Genomic DNA, 20,903 nt, shown 5'->3' on the forward strand with positions numbered 1-20,903 from the left:
TTTGGGGCCCTTTATCACCAGCGCCAAAGAACACGTATTACCTCAGAGCTGAGGTACGCACAAGCAGCAATGGCGACGACGTAACTAGTCAATACTACGTCTTTAGCTTACCAGAGGCCCGGCTTTCCCGAGGAACGGCCTGCACTCGGCCCGACCGCGGAGCGTTAACCGCCCCGCCCCGCTGCGACGGGCGGTCCCAGCCCACGCCTGGCGGCCGCGACCCCCTAACTTCTGCAGCGGAGGGTCCGGCCCCGCGCCAGGCGACTACGGCCCCGACGTCGCGCTCTTCAGCTCAAACGTCGTCCCCACGGCTTCCGCCAATGAGCTGAGCGGGCCGCGGGGCCCCGCCCAGTCTCAGGTGACGTCACGCTAACGCCGGGGGCGCGCAGGAAGGCGGGGTCGCCTGGGCCTCCGCCCCCAGAGGTCCTCTGGCTGTCGGTGAGTCCCCGCCGCTGAGACTTCTGCGCTGCTTCTGGCCGCCGTCACCGCTTCCACCTTCGCCTCAGCGCCATGGCTTTCGTAACCAGGCAGTTTGTGCGCACCGTGTCCTCTTCGTCCACGGCCTCAGCCACGGCGAAGAAAATCGTCATCAAGCACGTGGCGGTCATCGGCGGCGGGCTGATGGGCTCCGGCATTGCCCAGGTGAGCCGCCCAGCGGCAATGCACCCCGCTCGCTTTGCTCGCCACCTGGGAGCGCGGTGATGGGCCGCGGCTCGGCGGGTTCACCCCGCCGAGAGGCCGGAGTCCGCGGGACACCCGGAAATTTCGACCCTGCTCCTCCCCAGGGCAGTTGAAACATCTTGCTGCTGGGCCTGTGAGCGTTCATTCCCCAAAGTTCCAGTGTCTTGGGGCCGAACCGCAGGTTTCTTGTCTCTAAATTCCAGCTCCCGCAGGGCCCGATGAGGGCTGGGTGGATCGTGTTAGCGAATGCACTTGGAACTGGGTCTTGCAGAGAAAAAAGATAGTATTGTATGAGACATAACTATGTGCTTGCTTGCTGCTTGGCTTACACCCGAATTGCTTCGAGAGATCGGGAATTTTTCAGAATTATACAGTCTTTGTAAGAGCAGTTTTCTACTCTCCTAAAGGGTCTCCTTTCAACCTCCCGTGTGTTTCCTTTGCTTGCTGGGTTACAAAAATATTATAATAGTCATCACTTTTGTAGCACTTTGTAAAGTTACCTAATCAGAGCTTGGGAGGCCCTTTGAGTCTGCCCAAGGCGGTGGGAGGTAGCTTTGACCTCTGACCCAGTGCCCTTTGTTCTGAGAACTGCGCGATTTAAGGGCTTCGAGAAAGTGGGAGGTGAATGAAGATAAAGGGGCTGAGGGCCTCCAATCTAAATGCGGGTCTTCAAGACTCTGCATTGTTCCAGTCGAGCTGTGGCTCAAGGTCAGTTGTGCAATTGATTACCCGGATACTGTGATATTTGCATCTTGTTTATTTTTTGCAAATTCCAGCTCGTATTGGAGAACCTTGATTTTCATGTCCTAGTTGATTATATTCTTAGCATTTCAGCCCTTTGCACCTTGTATTGTTGAAGGGGAGACCGTTACCTAGTTTTTCTTAGTGGAGTACTCCAGTGCAGTGGCTAGTCATGAGTTTATTTTTCAGTGTCCTTCCAGTCAAGTCCACATTTCCATGCTTGCTCTTTTAAAAATCTTTTACTGTTATTATATATCTTAATTTTCTCTCCCTGCACATTTTTTGCAACATATTGATTTGATTGCATTTTCTCCTAAAATCTGTATTTCATTAACATTTTATCCTTCTAACAGTTTTCCGTTTCTCTCTTCCGAGATCATGTTTTTGGACATACGTTGCCCTTTTTATTGTGTGGATACCTTGGCCGCTAGGTTATGGTGTTCCCTTAGTCTATGTTCTACATGAGATGTGAGGAGTAAGTCCCTTTAGCTAAAAGTTCCAGACATTGTATTACATTATAGGATACTCAAGAGAAAGTTCAGCTTGAGTGCACTTCCATTCGCCTGCTCCTGTGGCTGTGAGTGAGATTTGCTGTGTGAAGGTATAAAGTAATGTATTTGTATACAAACATTTAAACAACATCCCAAGGACAAGATTCATTAGGGCCTTAAGCCTCCAATACCAATATAGGAATGGGGTTCAGAAACTGTTGTTAATGGTGCCTTGAGGACATCATCAGTGGAAGAAGATTACAAACTAAGTAGAAAGGATTATTTCAGGTTGCTCACCTCTTGGAATGCTGTGTCCGTTATTGGCCAGAAAAGGGTGTTGTGCTGCACAATAAGGCCCCGAGGTAGCACCTAAAATTATGAGTATGGTATTAGAGCTTTCATCTGAGAAAGGAGGGAGGAGATTGACATTGATGGGAACAGATTTGTGGATCAAATCCTTGAGTAGTTGGACCAGGGAGTTTCTTTTGAAACTTCAGGGGGTTGGGTGGGGGAGAGCTATTTATCCTACAGGTTGGAAATAAAATGGAACTGTCATTCCAGAAGTTGAAGTAGTGGACAGTCATAACGAACAGTAAGTTGTTCCATTCTTACAGAACAAGGTTTACAAGAGCCTCAGCCACTCTAAATGAAAGGGAGCTCTAATCCTGTGGAAGGGAACCATGCTTTTCTGCAGAACATCTCTGTGCTACTCTCAGCCAGTAGTTGGGTTCGTTTCAGCAGTTTAACAGATCCATTTTTGCACTCCACCCTCAGGCATACAGTTCTAAGCAGTATTGCTTCATTCTTCGTGCTCCTTGACCTACATGTTTTGCTTATTGAGTGCCACAGAAAATAGTTGATGTGCTTGACTGTAGATTAGCTCCAGTTCAGTCTGGGGAATTGGATGGCCTCTGTGCTAGCTCTGCCTCACGTTGGCTGTGTTAACATGGGAAAGTTACTTAACCTCTGTGCCTACTAATCTCTAAACTAGGACTAGTACTAGTACTAGCCTTGGAGGAGGATCTAGAAGATTGAATGAATTAGCACGTGTAGGCACTTAGCACAGTGAAGGGTCTGGCACCTAGTAAGCTCACAGAGGCTTAGCTGCCTTTGTGATTATTCGTTGCAGTTATGCCTGTCCTCTGGCCTTCTCCCCTCATACCATTCCCATCTCGGATCGTGGCTGCTGAGGTACGCCTGTAATGTTTAGATGGAGAATATTGGTTGTGATTCTGTTCCATCTCACTTAACCTTAAAGGCAAATGCCAGTCGTCCAGGGACCTCTGTGAAGAGGGAAAGCACTTTTTACCCTCCTCCTGTTGTCCTGTTGTATTGTTCATCCTCATATAGCTTCTTTTTTTTTTACTCCTCACCTGAGGACTTGCTTGGAGAGAGGAAGCTGTGGGAGAGATGGAGACATCGATGTGTGAGAGAGAAACATTAATCGGTTGTCTTCCATACATGCTCCTGACCAGGGATTGAACCTGCAACCCAGGTATGTGCCCTGACCTCAAATCGAGCCAGCAACCTTTGGGTGAAAGGGTGATGCTCCAACCAACTGAGCCACGCTGGCCTGGAGTCCTCATAAAGCTCTATAAACAACAAGCACAAACTAGCATCTAAGGTAGGCTACTAATTCGCATTTAGCTTCACTCTCTTGAACTCTTTCTGAAGTAGTTTTAATTTTAATCAAGGTGTAGTTCTGTTTACAATCTTTTTTGCTTCCTTTTTATTGAATTTATTGGGGTGACACTGGTTAACAAAATTATACAGGTTTCTGGTGCACAATTCTACAGTACATCTTCTGTACACTGTATTGTGTGTTCACCCAAGTCAAGTCTCTGTCCATCACCATTAATCCCCCCTATTCCCTCCTCCATCTCACCTCCCCCCAGCAATCACCACACTGTTGTCCGAGTTCATGATATTTTTTTATTGATCATTTTTGCCATATGTCCCAGTTTATGCTGAGTAGGATGGAAAAAAATGAAATAGATTTTGTGGGATCCTGACACATTTCTTGAGCAATTAAGCAATTTAAGACTGTGCTTAATTACAGTTGATCAGAGCACAGGTCATTTGTACATATGTATTCTCTGAGAGTATCTACTTTGCCTGTCATTTCTTTTGTTTGTTTTAAATTTTAAGAAATTGCTTAGGCTGCAGGTTAATATTTAAGTAAGGTTAACTGTTTTGTGTGTGTGTGTTTGCCCATTATACACTGCTGACTTGGTTCTGATTGCCAGTTTGTCTTTAGTCGGATACTTGGGCTGGCAAAGAAGCTTACAGCATCAAATGACCCTTGAGTTGTTTTTTGCTTTAGAAAGGAGGAAGAAAGGGAAGAAAGGTACTAGCTGTGCTTTTCTTCAGTTTATAGAACGAGTTCTTTCTCAGGTTTGCCTGTACATTATCTTTTTTCACATAGGGAGCCCAGAGAGCTTGTAGCTTTCATTAAGTTACTGGTGAGGAGTCAGTGAGCTCCCTGGGTGTGGCATTACAGAGGCTGAATTTCTCAGGGATCCTTTAGTACGCTACCCTTCTTGGAGGAAGTGAGAAAGTTTGCATCTTGAAGGGGATTGGAGCTGGGTTCTTCTCACTCAAAGCTTTTTTTTTTTTTTTTGGTCCCTTTTAAAAAGCAAAAAGTGCACATTTCTTCTGGGGAGAGCTCCTTAAGCTGTTAAAACAAAAGAGGGGGCAACATTCTAAGCTACAGATGAACATTTTCCTGGCATTTGTGATGATGCTTGATGAGGACTCAAGTGGACCCAAAAGCTTCTCCCCAGCCACTGAATTTGTCCACCCTTCTCTTCTCTCTGCCCCCAGTTCTGAATTTTCTGATGCCGAATAGAAGAGGATCAGAGTTGTTCTGTATTGTTGGACTTTATTCTCTCTGTTTTGCAGGGAGTTCATCTCTGTGGAAATTTGCTTGAAAACAGTGCAGTGGCCTGGGAGAGGTTTTGGGATCACAGGAGACTGGCACAGTCTCTCCTTGTGACGGTTCTATAGATGGAATATTTTTATTCCCAGGTGTTAACTTCCTCCTCAAGGGTGTGGGATGTGTTTGTCATGACCTTCTTCCCTCATTTCCTGTATTTTTGCTCAATTCTTTATTGGGCTGTTCTCTGCTCTTTGTGACATACTGGGACAGTAAACCAGCTTCTGTCAGCATATTAGCTCTTGGACTTGGGGTGGGCTGATTGGCAAAAAAAGAATGCTATGGAATACCTTGGGACATTGTAGAGCAGAATGTTGGGTTTTGGGTTTTCTCTGCCCTGTGTTAGATCCAGCCTCACTTATTTGTCCCCTGCTTGCGTTTCTGATTACCTTTCCTCCCCCTTCTCTCTTCTCCCCATATCTGCGTTAGGCACACCCCTCACTGCCCAGCTCTCCCGGGACCACGGGAAGATAATGCTGCTCCTCTCTGTTCTGTGTCTCCCCTGGGTTATGCTAATGATGCAGTGGGATAGTTTCTGGTGAGTGGTGGTCTAATGCTTTAAAGTGAGCAGGCTGTGAGGTGCCTGCTGGAGTTTGGATCCCAGCCCTTGCTCTTCTGGCTGTGGGGACCTTGGGTGAGTCATTTAACCCCTCTCTGCCTTTGTCCCTTATCTGGGAATTAGGGTACTTGCTTCACAATGTTATGAGAGTCAAATGAACCAAGTTCTTAGAGTTGTACTAGTGTGTTCAATAGGAACTGTTCAATAAATCTTTTATATAGCTCCATCAGATCTAATCTGGTGATGACTTATCTTGTTTTAGATTCTCTTAACTGTCTTAGAAGATATTTGATAGGGAGGGAGATATAGGGAGCTCAAACAAGCCTAAAGATTTTTAAGACTAATTATGTGGATTGTTGAAAAAAATCTTAGTTTAGATGTTTTGGGGTATTATAGTGAGTTCATACTCATAAAGCATTTACAATAGGGCCTGGCACTTAAAAAATTTTGCAAATGTAACACTTTATTCCATTCAAAGTAGAGTGACCATTACAATAATCACTCTTGCAGAGATGGTACTGGGGCCAAGGGTCAGAGGCAGAGCTGGGGCTGGTACTCTGGTCTCTCAACTCCTATTTTGCTGACTAGAGATCCCTGAGGCTGAGATAAGCACAGTTCTGCCTGCACCTCTGGCCTCTGCTGTCTTATGGGGAGGTGGGGCTTCCCTGGACAAGGGTTTTTCGTGGCTATCTGGAATCAACAGATACCAGCTTGAACTCTCCTCAGCTGTAGACTCACAGTCACCTGCTGCTGATCATCTCTATTTGGATGCTCTGCTGCCGTCTTCCTGCCAATAGACTCCAAGTCAGTTTCCAAAACTCAATTCATCATGTTCCCTCCAACTGTTCCAGAGCGTTTCCTCCTCCTGTTATTGCCATTCTTGTTCTTCCATCCACTCTAAAGATAGGGTCATGGAAAAGACTGAGGCTTTCCTCCATGAGGAGGGTTCTCCCCTGCGCTTTCCTTTGTAATTTCTGGACCAGGCATTGTTACCTGAGTTGTTGTGGGAGCCTCTTTTTAAAAAAAAACTGTATTGTTGAAAGTATTACAGATGCCCCATTTTTCCCCCCATTGACCCCCTTCATTCTCCCCAGGCCTTCACCACATTACTATTGTCTGTGTCCATGGATTATGCATATATGCATATAAGTTCTTTGGCTAATCTCTCCCTACCCACCACTCCACCCCTGCCTTCCCTCTGAGAGCTTTCAGTCTGCTTCTATTTCTCTGCATCTATTTTGTTTATCAGTTTCTTTTGTTCATTAGATTCCACATATGAGTGAGATCATGTGATACTTGTCTTTCTCTGACTGGCTTATTTGGCTTAGCATAATATTCTCCAGGTCCCACCATGCTGTCTCAAAGGGTATGAGATCCTTTTTTTCTATAGCTGCGTAGTATTCCATAGTGTAATTGTACCACAGCTTTTCTATCCACTCATCTCCTAATGGGCACTTGAGCTCTTTCCAGATCTTAGCTATGGTAAATAATGCTGCCATGAACATAGGGATGCATATATTCTTTTGGGGTTTCTTACGATATTTTCCTAGAAGTGGGATCACTGGATCAAATAGCAGCTCCATATTTAATTTTTTGAGGGAACTCCATACTGTTTTCCATAGTGGCTGCACCAGTCTGCATGCCCACCAGCAGTGTACTAGAGTGCCCTTTTCTCTACACCCTCGCCGGCACTTGTCATTTGTTGATTTGTTGATGGTAGCCATTCTGACAGGTGTGAGGTGATATCTTGTTATCGGCTTTTTTGTTTTTATTTTTTTTAATCCTCACCCAAGGATATTTTTTCCTTTTGTTTTTTTAAATAGAGAGTGGAGGGGAGGGGGGTGGAGAGAGAGAAACATCAGTGTGAGACAGACACAATGATTGGTTGCCTCCCACACATGCCCCGACCAGGGCCAAGGATCGAGCCTGCAACCGAGGTACATGTCTTTACCGGGAATCAAACCTGAAACCCTTTGCTCCGCGGGCCCATGCTCTAACCACTGAGCAACCAGCCAGGGCTCATTGTCATTTTAATTTGCATCTCTGATGATTAGTGACTTTGAGCATTTTTTCATGTCTCTTGGCCATCAGTACATCTACTTTGGAGAAGTGTGTCTATTCAGATCCATTGCCCATTTTTTAATTGGATTGTCTTCCTTTTGTTAAGTTGTATGAGTTTCTTACATATTTTGGAAATTAACCCCTTATCAGATGTATCATTGGCCAATATGTTCTCCCAGAAGTGGGCTCCCTTTTGATTTTGTTGATGGTTTCTTTTGCTGTGCGGAAACTTTTTATTTTGATGCAGTCCCATTTGTTTATTTTCTCCTTTCTTTCCCTTGCCCTAGGAGATGTATTGGCAAACATTTTGCTACAAGAGATGTCTGAGATTTTGCTGCCTACGTTTTCTTCTAGAATTTTTATGGTTTCACAACTTAGATTTAAGTTTTTTATCTATTTTGAATTTATTCTTCTGTACATGGTATAAGCTGGTGGTCTAGTTTCATTTTTTTTTGCATGTACCTGTCCAATTTTACCAGCACCATTTATTGAAGAGACTGTCTTTACTCCATTGTATGTTCTTCCCTCCTTTGTCAAATATTAATTAAGCATAATGGTTTAGGTTGATTTCTGGGTTCTCTGTTCTGTTCCATTGATTTATATACCTGTTCTTGTGCCAGTACCAGGCTGTTTTGAGAACAGTGGCTTTGTAGTATAACTTGATATCTGGTATTGTGATTCTTCCAGCTTTGTTCTTCTTTCTCAAGATTGCTGCAGCTATTTGTGGTCTTTTTTGGTTCCATATAAAATTTTGGAGTATTTGTTCTAGATTTGTTCTAGATCTGTGAAATATGTCGTTGGTATTATAATAGGGATTGGATTGAATCTATAGATTGCTTTGGGTAGGGTGGACATTTTAATGATGTAAATTCTACCAATCCATGAACACGGTATATTCTTCCACTTTTTTAATTAGTCATTTTCACTAAAACTCCACTCATCCTAACAAACATTGCCATATTAATCTTGCTCGAGAGCAGTTTGCATTTATAACTCTCTTCTCTACCCAGAAAGTGTCCATCATGGCAACATCTTACAGAGATTCTTAAATATAACTAAGACTTAGTTGATGCCATTGATGTGCCCTGTTATCCCTTCTCTTTTCCAGAATTTGTGGGATATGGAAGGGAAGAATCCTGGGACAGAAGTTATTTTCTCTACATTACCAAACCCAGATGCTTACTGAATTTTTTTAAAAAGTGTGTATTTAACAGACTTCTTCTCTGAAAATGAAGGCACATTTTCTTGGCTTTTTAGAGAAGGTTTTGAATATAAAAATCTAAGTTTATATAAATAGGCCAGCCAATGAATTCAACTGTTTTAAGAACAAGCCAGGTGAGTATAGTGGTAAGTGGTGGTTGAAAGCCTCAACACAGTGCCTTCTTCTGATTGTTTAAGTTAGTGAAGACAACTCATGCTGATGGCAGAGTTCATGGTATTGCATAACCAAAGATAATTATAAACCCAGGATTGTCAGCTCTGAGAGATGTAATTTATTTATGACTTTTCTCCTCCCTGCATCCAATCATGAGAACCCAAAGCCAAGCCTTGTTGGCAAGGCACAGTATTTTCTAGGGCACATCAGCATAGGGAGCACTGATTAGGGTGCACTTATTCTGGGGATCAGGAGGCAGTCAGAATTCCACTGTGGCAGATAGTTCATGCAAGTTTGTGATTTTTCTGAGAGAATGTAATGTTGATGAAACACAGCCATCCTGTAGTGCTGGGGCCCGTGAGACACCTTACTGGACCATTTGACGTAGTTCTTACAAATTCACCATTCAGGCTATGCTTCAGAAAAGCTGTTTCCAGTCTGGTGATATGTTTGTAAAAAAACTCAGTGTGCTTCTGCTAGGCATGTTTACTTGGCCCTGTGGATAGAGTTCTCAGACTTTGACAAGTGTGCTATTCACTGGGCCTATTTTTATAGCTCTGAAGCACCCTTGTCTAAAAATACTTCTCCCTGGCTAAGCCTGCCTTCCACCAAGGCTAGAGAAGTCATGGAGCTGAGGATATAACCTTCAAATAAAATGTTTTCCATTGCAGATTGCTTGTCCTCAAGGTCTTACAATATGTAGGTCACTGTCATATAAAACATGAGTTCTCAGTGGATTGATTTAAATTATGGTTACTCTAGTTAAAGTGCCAGAAAGAGTTTTTATTTGTTTTTAAAATAACAGGTGTTTATGGGAGGAGGAAAAAAGTCCTGTTACTTTAGTACTCCACTCTTCTGCTGCCATCTCCTCAGAAAGTTAGAATACATTGGGTGGTACTGTTGCATAATTCAGGAATGAGTGTGATTGGTATCATTGCATCCAAGACACATTAAATTCTTTCCTAAGTGAGAACCCTCAATAAAATAATTATGTTCACATTGTGAAGGGAGGCCCTAAGTTACCTTGATGAAAACAGCCCTGGATCTTCAAAAGGTCTAGTTTCATCTTGGCTTTTCCACCAGATGTATTTGTTGTCACCATTTCCTGAGGGCCTGCCACAGCCAGGTGGGGTCTAAGTACTCAGCAGACAAAGATGAATTTAGTCAGGTGCTTGCAGTAAGGGAATTGGGGAGATGGCACTTAAACAGGTGATCATACACAATGCGATGGGTGCAGTGGTAAGAGCATGGGGGGGTATTATTATAGAAGCGTGAGACACACCTAGCCCCGGGCGGAGAGGATCTGCGGATTAGTCTAACGCTTCTTTAATGAGGCGAAGTTGGGGAGAAGGTGTGGACTGTGCAAAGGCCTGGAGATGAGAGGCAGTAGCAGATGCAGGGAGCTACAGGCCTTGTGGAGTTGAAGTGTTGGGCAACAGTGAATAGTGTGTGTGGAGAGGAGGCGAATCCCCATCCTGTAGGGCCTTTCATGCCAGGTATAGGAACTTAAATTTTATTCTGTGGTCACAGGGAACCACTGAAGAGTTTGATGGAGTAAGAAATATAGACAGAACTACCTTTTACAGAATTACATTTAGATAGAAAACTAGTACCTGCAACGTGATCTTAGGTGAATAAAGTTTCTGCTTTATGTTTTTTTCCATAGTAAAATGAAGATATTGTGTTGAATCAGATCAAAGATCTTTTTTTAATTATGATAAAAAATACATACATAGCATAAAATTTATCATTTTAACTACTTAAATAAAAATGTACATGATTGGTACTGCATTTGCTTTATATATTAATTTGGGAAAGAGCAACATCTTTATAATAACATGTCCTCCTTTCAGTGACCATGGCATATCACCATTTATCGAGGTCTTATTTTATGTCCTTTAATAACATTTCATAGTTTTCTCTATTTAAGTATTCTAATTTTTAACTAAAAAAAAAAGTACAGGTCAGTGACATTTAAGTACACACAATTGCTTGTGAAGCCATCATGATCATCCCTCTCCAGAACTCTTCATTTTGCAAAACCCAAACTCCATACCCATTAAAGAATGACTCCCCGGGACCCCTCTCCCTTCTCTCCAGCCCCTTGCAAACACTCTTCACTTTCTGTCTCTATGGTTTTGACTGTTCTAGGTACTTCACATAAGTGGAATCATACAGTATTCATCCTTTTCTGACTGGCTTATTTCACCTAATGTAATATCTTCAAGGTTCACTTAAGTTGTAGCATGTGTCATAATTCCCTTCCTTTTTTAAAAAAAATTATATATAATTGCCAATATAACATTGTATAGTTCAGGTGTATAACATAATGATTCAATATTTGTATATATTGAGAAATGATCACTACAGTAAGTCTAGTTAACATCTGTTACCATACATAGTTACAACAGTTTTTTTTCTTGCGATGAAATTTTTTAAGATCTACTCTCTTAGCAACTTGCAAATATACAATGAGTATCATTAACCGTATAGCTGGAAGTTTGTACTTTTTAACCCTCTTTACCACCCCCTCCCTCACCTCTGGCATCCACTAATTTGTTCTCTGTATGCATGAGCGCAGTGTTTTTGTTTTGTTTGTTTTTAGATTCTACATATAAGTGAGATCATATGGTATTTGTCTTTCTTTGTCTAACTTATTTCACTTAGCATAATGCTCTCAAGGTCCATCCATGTTGCAAATGGCAAGATTTGCTTTTTTTATTGCTGAATAATATTCCTTTGTGTGTGTTAACATACATACACACTACATTTTTAAAATTTAATTTATCTTTATTGTTGAAAGTATTACAGGTATCCCTCCTTTTTTCCCCGTCGATCCCCTCCACCCCCCACCTGCCCGCCCCCCTTCTCCACACTATTGTCTGTGCCCCCCGGTTATGCTTATATACATACAAGTTCTTTGATTAATCTTCCCACCCACTCCCCACCCCCGCCTTCCCACTGAGATGCATCATTCTCTTCCATGGCTGTTACTCCTTGGCTATCAGGGTGCTCTTCAGCTTTTCTTCAGTTGCAGTTGATTATTCAGGGTGGTTTTTCTATATTTTAGTTGTAATTCCAGTTTAGTCCCGGGAAAGTGTCTGTGTAGCTTCCACTCAGTCTGCCTCCATCTTTAATCTGTACACCACATTTTCTTTATTCATCCATTGATGGACACAGGTTGCTTCCATATCTGGGTTATTGTAAATTGTGCTGCAGTGAACATGGAGGTACATATATCTTTTCGAGTAAGTGCTTTCGTATCTTTTTTTATTTTTATTTTTATTTTTATAAAAAGTGGAATTATGCCTGACTGGCCAGAGCGGCTCAGTTGATTGAGCAGCATCCCGAAAGGCTCCTGGTTCGATTCCCCATTGGGGCACATACAGAAGGCAACTAATTGATGTTTCTGTTTTACATCAATGTTTCGGTCTCTCTCTCTCTTCCTAGAGCTCTCTAAACATGTCCTTGGATGAGGATTTTTTTAAAAAAGTGTAATTGCTGCGTCGTATGGTAGTTATATTTTTAATTTTTTGAGGAACCTCCATACTGTTTTTCATGGTAGCTGCACCAATTTTCATTCCCATCAGCAGTACACAAGGGTTCTCTTTTCTTCACATCCTCTCGACACTTTTTTTTTTTAAACTCTTTGATAATAGCCATTCTAACAGGGTGAGGTGCTATCCCATTGTGGTTTTGATTTGCATGTCCCTGATGATTAGTGATGTTGAGCACGTTTTCATGTACCTCTTGGCCATCTGTATGTCTTATTTGGGAAAATGTCTGTTGAGTTCCTCTGTCCATTTTTAAATTAGATTTTTTTTTTTGCTGTTGAGGTTTTTTTTTAATATCAATCCCTTATCAGATATATGATTTACAAACATGTTCTCCCATTCATTATGTTACCTTTTCATTTTGTTGATGATTTCCCTGGCTGTGAAGAAGCATTTTAGTTTGATGTAGTCCCTCTTGTTTATTTTAGTTTTTGTTGCCTTTGTTTGTGGTATTAAATCCAAAAATGTCATCACTAAGACCTGTGTCAAGGAGCTTGTCTCCTATGATTTTTTTCTAGGAGTTTAATGATTTCAGGTCTTATATTCAAATCTTTGATCCATTTTGAGTTAACTTTCATGTATGGTATAAGATAGTAGTCCAGTTTCATTATTTTGTACGTGACTGTCCAGTTTCTCCAACACCATTTATTGAATAGACTGTATTTTTCCCATTGTATATTCTTGGCTGCTTTGTCATAAATAATTGACCACATATGTGTGGTTTATTTTTGGTCTCTCTATCTCTTCCATTGATATATGTGTCTGTTTTTCTGCCAATACCTTACTGTTTTGATTACTGTAGTTTTGTAATGTAGTTTGAAATCAGGGAATATGTCTCCAGCTTTGTTGTTCTTTCTCAAGATTACTTTAGCTCTTTGAGGTCTTTCATGATTCCATCTAAATTCTAGGATTGTTTGTTCTATTTCTGTAAAAAAAAAAAAAAAAAAAAAAAGTCATTGGAATTTGAATAGGAATTGCTTGAACCTGTAGATTATTTTTGGTAGTATGGATATTTTAACAATATTAATTCTGTCTGTCCATGGGAATATCTTTCCACTTATTCTTCAGTTTCTCTCATCAATGTCTTATAGTTTTCTTATAAGATGTCTTACAGTGTACCAGGTGTTTTACCTCCTTGCTTAAATTTATTCCTAGGCATTTTGTTCTTTTTGATGCAATTATAAATAAAATTGTTTTCTTGGTCTCTCTTTCTGCTCATTCATTATTAGTATAGTAGAAATGCAGCATTTTTGCTAATCCTCCTTCAAGGATTTTTCCCCCCATTGATTTTTAGAGAGAGTGGAAGAGAGGGAGGGAGGGGAGGGGGAGAGAGAGTTAGAAACATCAATGTGAGAGCGACACATAGATTGATTGCCCCCCCCCCCCCCCCCCCCCCCCCCGTGCCCTTGACCAGGAATCAAACCCGCAATCCTTTGATCCAAGGGCAGGTGCTCTAACCACTTAGCAACACCAGCCAGGGCAAAATGCAGCATTTTTGTATATTGATTTTGTATCTTGAAACTTTACAGATTTCCCCCCCCTCTTTTTAGGGAATAATATTTCATTGGAATATTTTTAATGGAATGATATTTCATTGCAGGTATGTACCACATTTTGTTTATCCATTCATCATTGATGGACACTTGGGTTACTGCTACCTTTTAGCTCGTTGTGAACAATGCTGCTATGAACATGGGTGTACAAATATCTGGAAGAGGCCTTGCTTTCAATTCTTTTGGGTATATACCCAGAAGTGGAATTGCTGAATCATATAGTAATTATTTTTAATTTTTTGAGGAATTGCCATACTGTATTCTATAGTGGCTGCACCATTTTACATTTCCATCAGCAGTGCACAAGGGTTTCAATTTTTCTATATCCTTGCCAGCACTTATTTCCTATTTTTTTAATAATAGCCATCCTATGGATGTGAATAGATCAGAGATTTTTACTCTGTGTTCTGATGGACTTTAGGGGGTTCCAAGAATCTCCTTGGTGGTTCCCAAACTCCCCTTCCCTGACCTCTGTTTTATGTATTGCTCTCCTGTTTGCATTCCTATGAAGAAGGATTTTCTGATTAAAAAAGTTTGGAAAGCCACCACACTGAATGAACTCTAGTGTATCTTCCTGCTCAAAAATTCAATAGTTTTAATGATCTGCAACTAATACACACAAACAATAAATGCTTTTGCCCATTGCAATAATTGAGAAAAGAATGTACCTCAGTTTCCCCAGTTTGAGAGAGAAGAAACCTGTGTTGGAGGGAGTGACCTTATGGGTCTGTGGCTGATCCTAGACCGGGTTCACACATGTGATCCTCAGAGAGGGGCACAAACGCAGGGTCGGCATGCCTCCGGCCTTGCCCACAGCCCCTTGGATAAAAGGTGTGGGACATATTCTCCTCCTGGAGGAAACTAAGCATTAATCTGTTTTTGAAGACTCGGGTGGTCATACTGCACAGTGGTTGGCTCCAGTTTCCCGTTTGCCTGGCATCTCAACCAACTGGGCCCAAAATTGGTTAATCTGCTCACCAAAATAGCAAGACTTGTGTAGCATTTTTTTTCACTTGGTAATTAACTAAAGACTGTGGTTATTAACTCTTTTCTCCTATCCTTTTCAAACTAATAATGTAATTTTTCATAAATCTAAAATAATTTGAGGGTTATGTAAAAATATTTCTTAAGAACTTATTCCTAAAATAATTTACACATTCAGGCTTTTAAAAAAACAGGTCTGTTATTCATGTATTCGTTTCATGAATATTAAGGGTCTCCCATGTGCTAGACATGGGGCTGGGTGAAAGGTAAAATGTGTTTGCTGCTCCTGGGGAGCTCGCTGTCCAGAGGAAGAGATGTAAATATGAACAACCAGTTGTAATAAAGGCCAGGTTGCCCACCTGTCGTATTTGGGATTTACTGGGTATAGATGAAAGTTTTGGTGGTTTAAATACCTTAAGGTAAAGCTTTTAAACACTTAAGAAATGACATATAGGACATATCTTCTTATGGTGCATTAAAAAGTATATGTAAAAGAAGATGTGGATATTGTACTACATATATGTATATGATGTGTATATTTACTGGAAATTCTGGGGGGCTGTAGGTGGGGGTGTGCCAGAACCACACCGCATTGGGACTTGTGGTAACAGCAACTTCAGACTCTGAAGTGGATGAGGCAGCAGCTATTTTGGAAAGGCTTCCAGGCGTTGGCTTCAGTTCATCGTCACAAGTTGGTGTTGGTCACTTTTCCATCTTTTTCCTCTTTATTACCTGGAATTTCTCCTACATACTGGTTGGTGACCTTTTTGCTGAGTTTTGTGAGATTTTTACAACATGAAATAGCTTTTTTTGTTCACATCCTGGGGTTTGGGCCACCATTATTACATAACTGAGTGGCCTTTGGTGGCTCACACCAATTCCATGCCCTTTTTTTTCTTTTTTAAAAAAAATATACTTTTATTGATTTTTCAGAGAGAGGAAGGGAGAGGGAGAGAAAGATAGAAACATCAGTGATGAGAGTCATTGATTGGCTGCCTCCTACACACTGATACTGGGGATCAAGCCTGCAACCTAGGCGTGTGCCCTGACCGGGAATCAAACTGTGATCTCCTGAATCCTACGTCGTTGCTCCACCACTGAGCCAAGTCAGTTGGGCCAGCTTCACACTCTTGTTATTTTCTTTCAGTGTTTGAAGTCCTGTGTGAAAGATCTGCTATATCTGTAAATTAGTAGAGGCACAAGAGGAAGTGACCACCTCTACCAGAGGTTGGGAGAGTTTTCACTAAAGCAGAGATAGCTGGTGTTGGATTATGAAGGATGAGCTGGAGTCCCCCAGGCAGCAGTGAGGGAGAAGGAGCTTCCTGGTGGTGGAAACCACTTAGGCAGGGGCGTGGAGCCATGAACTAGCTCTGAAGGGGAGAGATACAGTGTGGTTGGAGAAGAGCACAGGCTCCGCAGCATTTTGTGTTTAGCACTTATTTATTGGACAACCATCATGTGCAAGGCATGTGATAAGTACTAGGGGATACAAAGACCAAATCAGTTTCTGCCATTACAGGATTTTAAATCTAAGAGCAGAGATTGTTAGACAAAGATCCAAATGACACAGTTTACTTTGGTATAAAGTAGCATAATAAGAGCAGTAAAAATCTAGCCCTGAAGTTTCAAAAGGGGAAAGAATACATTTAAAAACAAAAAAGCTTCATTGGAGAGTATAGCATTTGAAATGGGCCTTGAATACTGGATAGAGTTTCTTTGAACAGTAAGGGTGAAGTTAAAGGAAAGTGTTCAGCCAGATTGTACCCCTCATAAAAGAGGTACCAATAATGAAGGTCAGAAGAACTGGTTTCAGGGTCGAGATGATGACTTCAGGCGCAGTTGGAATTATGAGGGTGATTGAGATTCCAGAAGGAAAGGGTGTAGAAACAGAAGGAAAGAATATTGAAAGCAGAACCTTGAAGGGTGCCTTTGTTTAGAGGCTGAGATTAAGAGAAGTCAGTTCATATGACTCAAATGATTAGACAGAGATAAGAAATAGAGATAAGAAGTTGTAGAGTGCTTCAGAAAGGAAGCCCTAGTTGGCAGTGTGCAGGCTCTACAAGGTGGAGCTGAAAGGAGGAGGCATTGGCTCTAGCAGTCAGAAGACTGGTGAAAAGTGACCTGTGATTGCAGCCAGCAGTGGTGGTGGAGGAACCATGTTGCTAGGGCTTGTGAATTGCATGGCTCAGGAGAGAGTGGAGGCACCTAATGTAGTGGCAGGAGCATCAGCTCACAAGCACTGTGCATCTTCATGTACCCGCCATTGGTCTGAGCACATCAGTCCATTAACTTATTTAATCCTCACAGCAAACCTGTGAGATGGGATCAGGAAACCATAGATAGAGAGGCTGTATCACTTGCACAAGGTCACATAGTAAGTCGCTAAGCCCAGGTTTAAGCCTAGAAAGGCTGGTTCTGGAACTTGTGCTCCACACACCACTGTGCAACCCAGGAACTGAAGGACTTGGTGGTAAAGCGAAGGCCAGCTTCAGGTGGCTAGGGATATTTGTGCCCCCCCGACCCCCGCTTCTCTTTCTTTTTAATGAAGAGCCATCCCAGCCTGTTTGTAAAAATGGAAGGATGTAGAAGGGAAAACCTGAAAGTGAAACCAGAAAGGGAACCAGTCTTGGGATCAGAGATGTAAGCTCAAAATCAGAATAAAATAATTCATTTTAGGAGGCTGTGCCTGGACCCAGTGTTAGGCCTCAGACCCTTGCAAAAGCAGGAAGGGGACTGCATAGAATACAAGTAACAAGCTGTTGTGATAACTCGCCCATCACTGTTCTGGGTGTTTAACATGCATTAACTCATTTAATCCTCCCAGCAACCCTATCACTTCATTTTACAGATAGTACTGCCCTCAGAGGTTAGGGGAGCATTTCCTGTCACTCAGGCTGCAGACGGCTCCCGAGTCTGGCCTTCCCCAGCTCAGAACTGTCTCAGATTGTTCCCTTAGACCCAGCCATGCACTTTGGGGTCAGGAACAGCCAGCATGGGAGCTCTGGATACAGCCCTAGCTTTAAGTCCCATTCATATCCAGACTCCATTTGCTGTGACAGTGCCTCCCCCAAAGGTTATATGAATATCAAATGTGATCATTTAGGGGGAGTGAAAGCTGTCTGAGAGCCAGGGCTTTGTATTGTTCACCACCTATCCCAGGGCCTGGAACAGGCACAGCACAGCTGTCGAGTCCATAGGCAGTTAAAGAAGGAATGAATGTAGCGAAGGCCCGCCATTGCGCTCTAAATGGTAGTTCCCCATCATCCTTAGGGGAGCACTGGTGTTGGGATAGAAGATCAAAGTGCTTACCTCCCAGAAGACAAGTGTTTTGCTAGTGACCTTTGATCATTTGGTGGAAAGCATTTTTTAATAATCTGCAGTTTCACCCAAAATGTTCAAAGGCTTTCACCCACTGTCCAGATGGTTTGTATACCCCAGTACAAGTACTTGGCTTCGAAGAAAAACACAGTACTTCTTGTTCTGTTCTTAGCCTTCAAATCAACATGTAGGCAAAAGCCAGGAAAATACCTAACCACTCGAAGGACTCCTGATCTTAATCGGGAGCAGTAGCTAGAAACCTATAGTTATGAACCACCATATCTTTCATAGGGATGAGGTTGGTCTCAGCACCAATTAGGGATAATTCTTAAAAGAAAAAATGAAGAAAGGGAGAGTTAGATGGAAAAGAGATTTAAGGTCAAAAAGAAGCTGAAGGACTGTGGAGGTGTATTAGTTAGGACTTTAGTTTTGGGAAGAACTGACATGCAGGTATTTAGGAGGAATTTTTATTGTTACTATCACTGAGTCCGTCATAGTTACTCAGGTGGGGAAAAAGAATACAAAAAATATCAGTAACAGGAAATTTTTGTAAGGTGGCATTTTATTATTGTTGTCTATTGAAATCTGGTTGTCTCAGCAAATACAGTAGCATTCCTGCACTCCTCTAACTAGGTTGCGGGAAGACAAGTTCCCGAGCCAGGCAGTCTTGGGACCTGGCTGCACAGCCTCACAGCTGAGTGACCTTGGGCGAGTGACCCCACCTCTCTAATTCTCTTTCTTCCTTTGTAAAGCAGGGATAATGTCTTCCTTAGCAGGGCTGTTGGATTGATCAGAAATAGTCTTGGGATATACAAATATGTGCCTGGCCCACAGTAGGTACTCAGTACAGAACACTTCTTATTTTGTTTCATTTGGCTTTTTTTTCTTTTTAAAGGCTTATGTTCTTTCTGTTTGTTGAGGGTAGATAGAGACTGCTGCCTCTATAAGCCCTCCCAGCTCTTGGGGAGAAATAAGACAATTGTATTAATAATTCAGAAAGAAATGAGATGGCCTTTACGTAGCCTGTGGCTGCCTACCCAGCCTGGGACAAGGGTCACACAGCTGTTAGGTTCTGACGTGGATTGTGTGAGGGGAAGGGACAGGCAGCTTGCGTTCTGAATCCATCTCTGGTAGGCCATTGAGACACACCAGCAGAAGAGGAATACCAACCCCGACATTGGACCCCCTAATCCTATGGATATCTTATTAAGCATCTAACATGTCCCAGGCAGTGAGCTGGATGTGCTTCATTCATCAGCATTTAGCAACTGCAATGAGTGCTCACTGTGGGCCCAGCACTGGGGTTTGCAAGGATGAAGTTGCCAGCCTTGTGTCCCTAGGGTATGCTTGCAATAAATGATTGCAAGGAACTTGAGCACTAAGTTGGGTTGCTCTCTGCAGGTGGGTGGAATGGAAATGCTGCTGTAACTTGAAATCACTTGGAGTTATGCTGTAATGGTAGTTTATTGCTATGCAGTAAATTTTGGCCTGCACAACAGTGCTTCACTGTAAAATGATGAAGGAGAGTTAAAATTTCTGTTTTTTCTTTTTTATTGAATTTATTGGGGCGACATTGGTTAATAAAATTTCATAGATTTCAGGTGTGCAGTTCAGTAATACATCATCTGTATATTGTATTGTGTGTTCACCACCCCAGATCAAATCTCCTTCCATCATCATTTATACCTATACCTATACCCTCTTCTGCCTCCCCTCAACCCCCAAAATTTCTCTTTTTCTCCTGTATTTTCTCCATTCAGACCAACCATATCCATTTTGGGTTGAAACGTGTGTCCTTTTTCTGTGTCTTTGCATAACTACACCATAAGATTTCCTTTGTATTTTCCTGAAGCTTTGTGAATTATTAACCAAGGAAAGAAAAGCTAAAGTAGAAAGTGTTTACAAAAAAATTTTTTAAAAACCTGCCAGGAATAACCATTTAGAGCATACAGGTGTTGCCTTTTCACTAGACCAGAAATACCAGTTCAGACATGTTGGAGAGTCCAAATTTGTAGAAAGTGCTCTAGTGATTTGAGGTAGGGAGAAACATTGAACTAAGTTCCACAAGAGCAGTTCCACCAGTGAGGCACTGTGCCTGCCGCTTAGGGAAGTTTTGCAGAACTAGAATGTGATCACTGACACATGGGGGGAAAAAAAATCTGTCATCTCCTCTCTGTTAGATTTGGCCCCTGAGTATACCTCTTCTGGGTGAGAGGGGAAAATTAACAAATATCCACATATTCCCTGACTTTCATGTGGTCATCTGACATGTGCACTTTGCTCTCTTGAAGGTTACCTTGAATTAATAGTTGTGTTTTGGCCACTGTCTACATATGTGTGTTGCCTGTAGTGTGCTCATTCAGACCCAGGGTGAAGCCAAGTAGTGACGGAATGGCCCAGTCTTGCAGGAGGTGGGGGCAGTTTATCAGAAGGACTTTGGATAGGAGTGGAGAGTCAGCGTTTAGTCTGAAATGTTTTCGGCCATGGTTTTTCCTGGTTGAATTTTATTGTTTTTATAATGTCTCTTGGTTTACTTGAATATTTCAGGTTTGTTTCTGCTTATACTTTTAAAAACAGTAACATCATGGCTCATCTGCAAGAACAAACATGTCCTGTGACTGTCACAATCAAACAGGATGATGATAACTTTG

The 20,903-nt window shown here is 42.1% G+C and overlaps 2 protein-coding genes across 4 annotated transcripts in view; one reads left to right on the top strand and one right to left on the bottom strand.

Annotated features, from left to right (window-relative positions):
- Positions 1 to 306, bottom strand: part of LOC308563795 (uncharacterized protein) — an 87,793-nt gene extending 87,487 nt beyond the window's left edge. The window contains exon 1 of one of the 3 annotated variants that reach the window (XR_013999845.1): positions 112 to 262. The gene's annotated coding sequence lies outside the window, so the exon portion shown is untranslated. Of the gene's footprint in view, positions 1 to 111 lie in introns of all 3 variants that reach the window. The other 2 variants (XM_081151251.1, XM_081151252.1) reach the window with 2 other exon arrangements.
- Positions 259 to 20,903, top strand: part of HADH (hydroxyacyl-CoA dehydrogenase) — a 45,703-nt gene continuing 25,058 nt past the window's right edge. The window contains exon 1 of the mRNA XM_081151237.1: positions 259 to 642. Within this exon, the coding sequence (XP_081007363.1) occupies positions 511 to 642 (132 nt within the window). The 5' untranslated portion in view covers positions 259 to 510. The remainder of the gene's footprint in view (positions 643 to 20,903) is intronic.

This window comes from Miniopterus schreibersii, assembly GCF_964146895.1.
Source record: "Miniopterus schreibersii genome assembly, chromosome: 1".
Taxonomy (NCBI): Eukaryota; Metazoa; Chordata; class Mammalia; order Chiroptera; family Miniopteridae; genus Miniopterus; species Miniopterus schreibersii.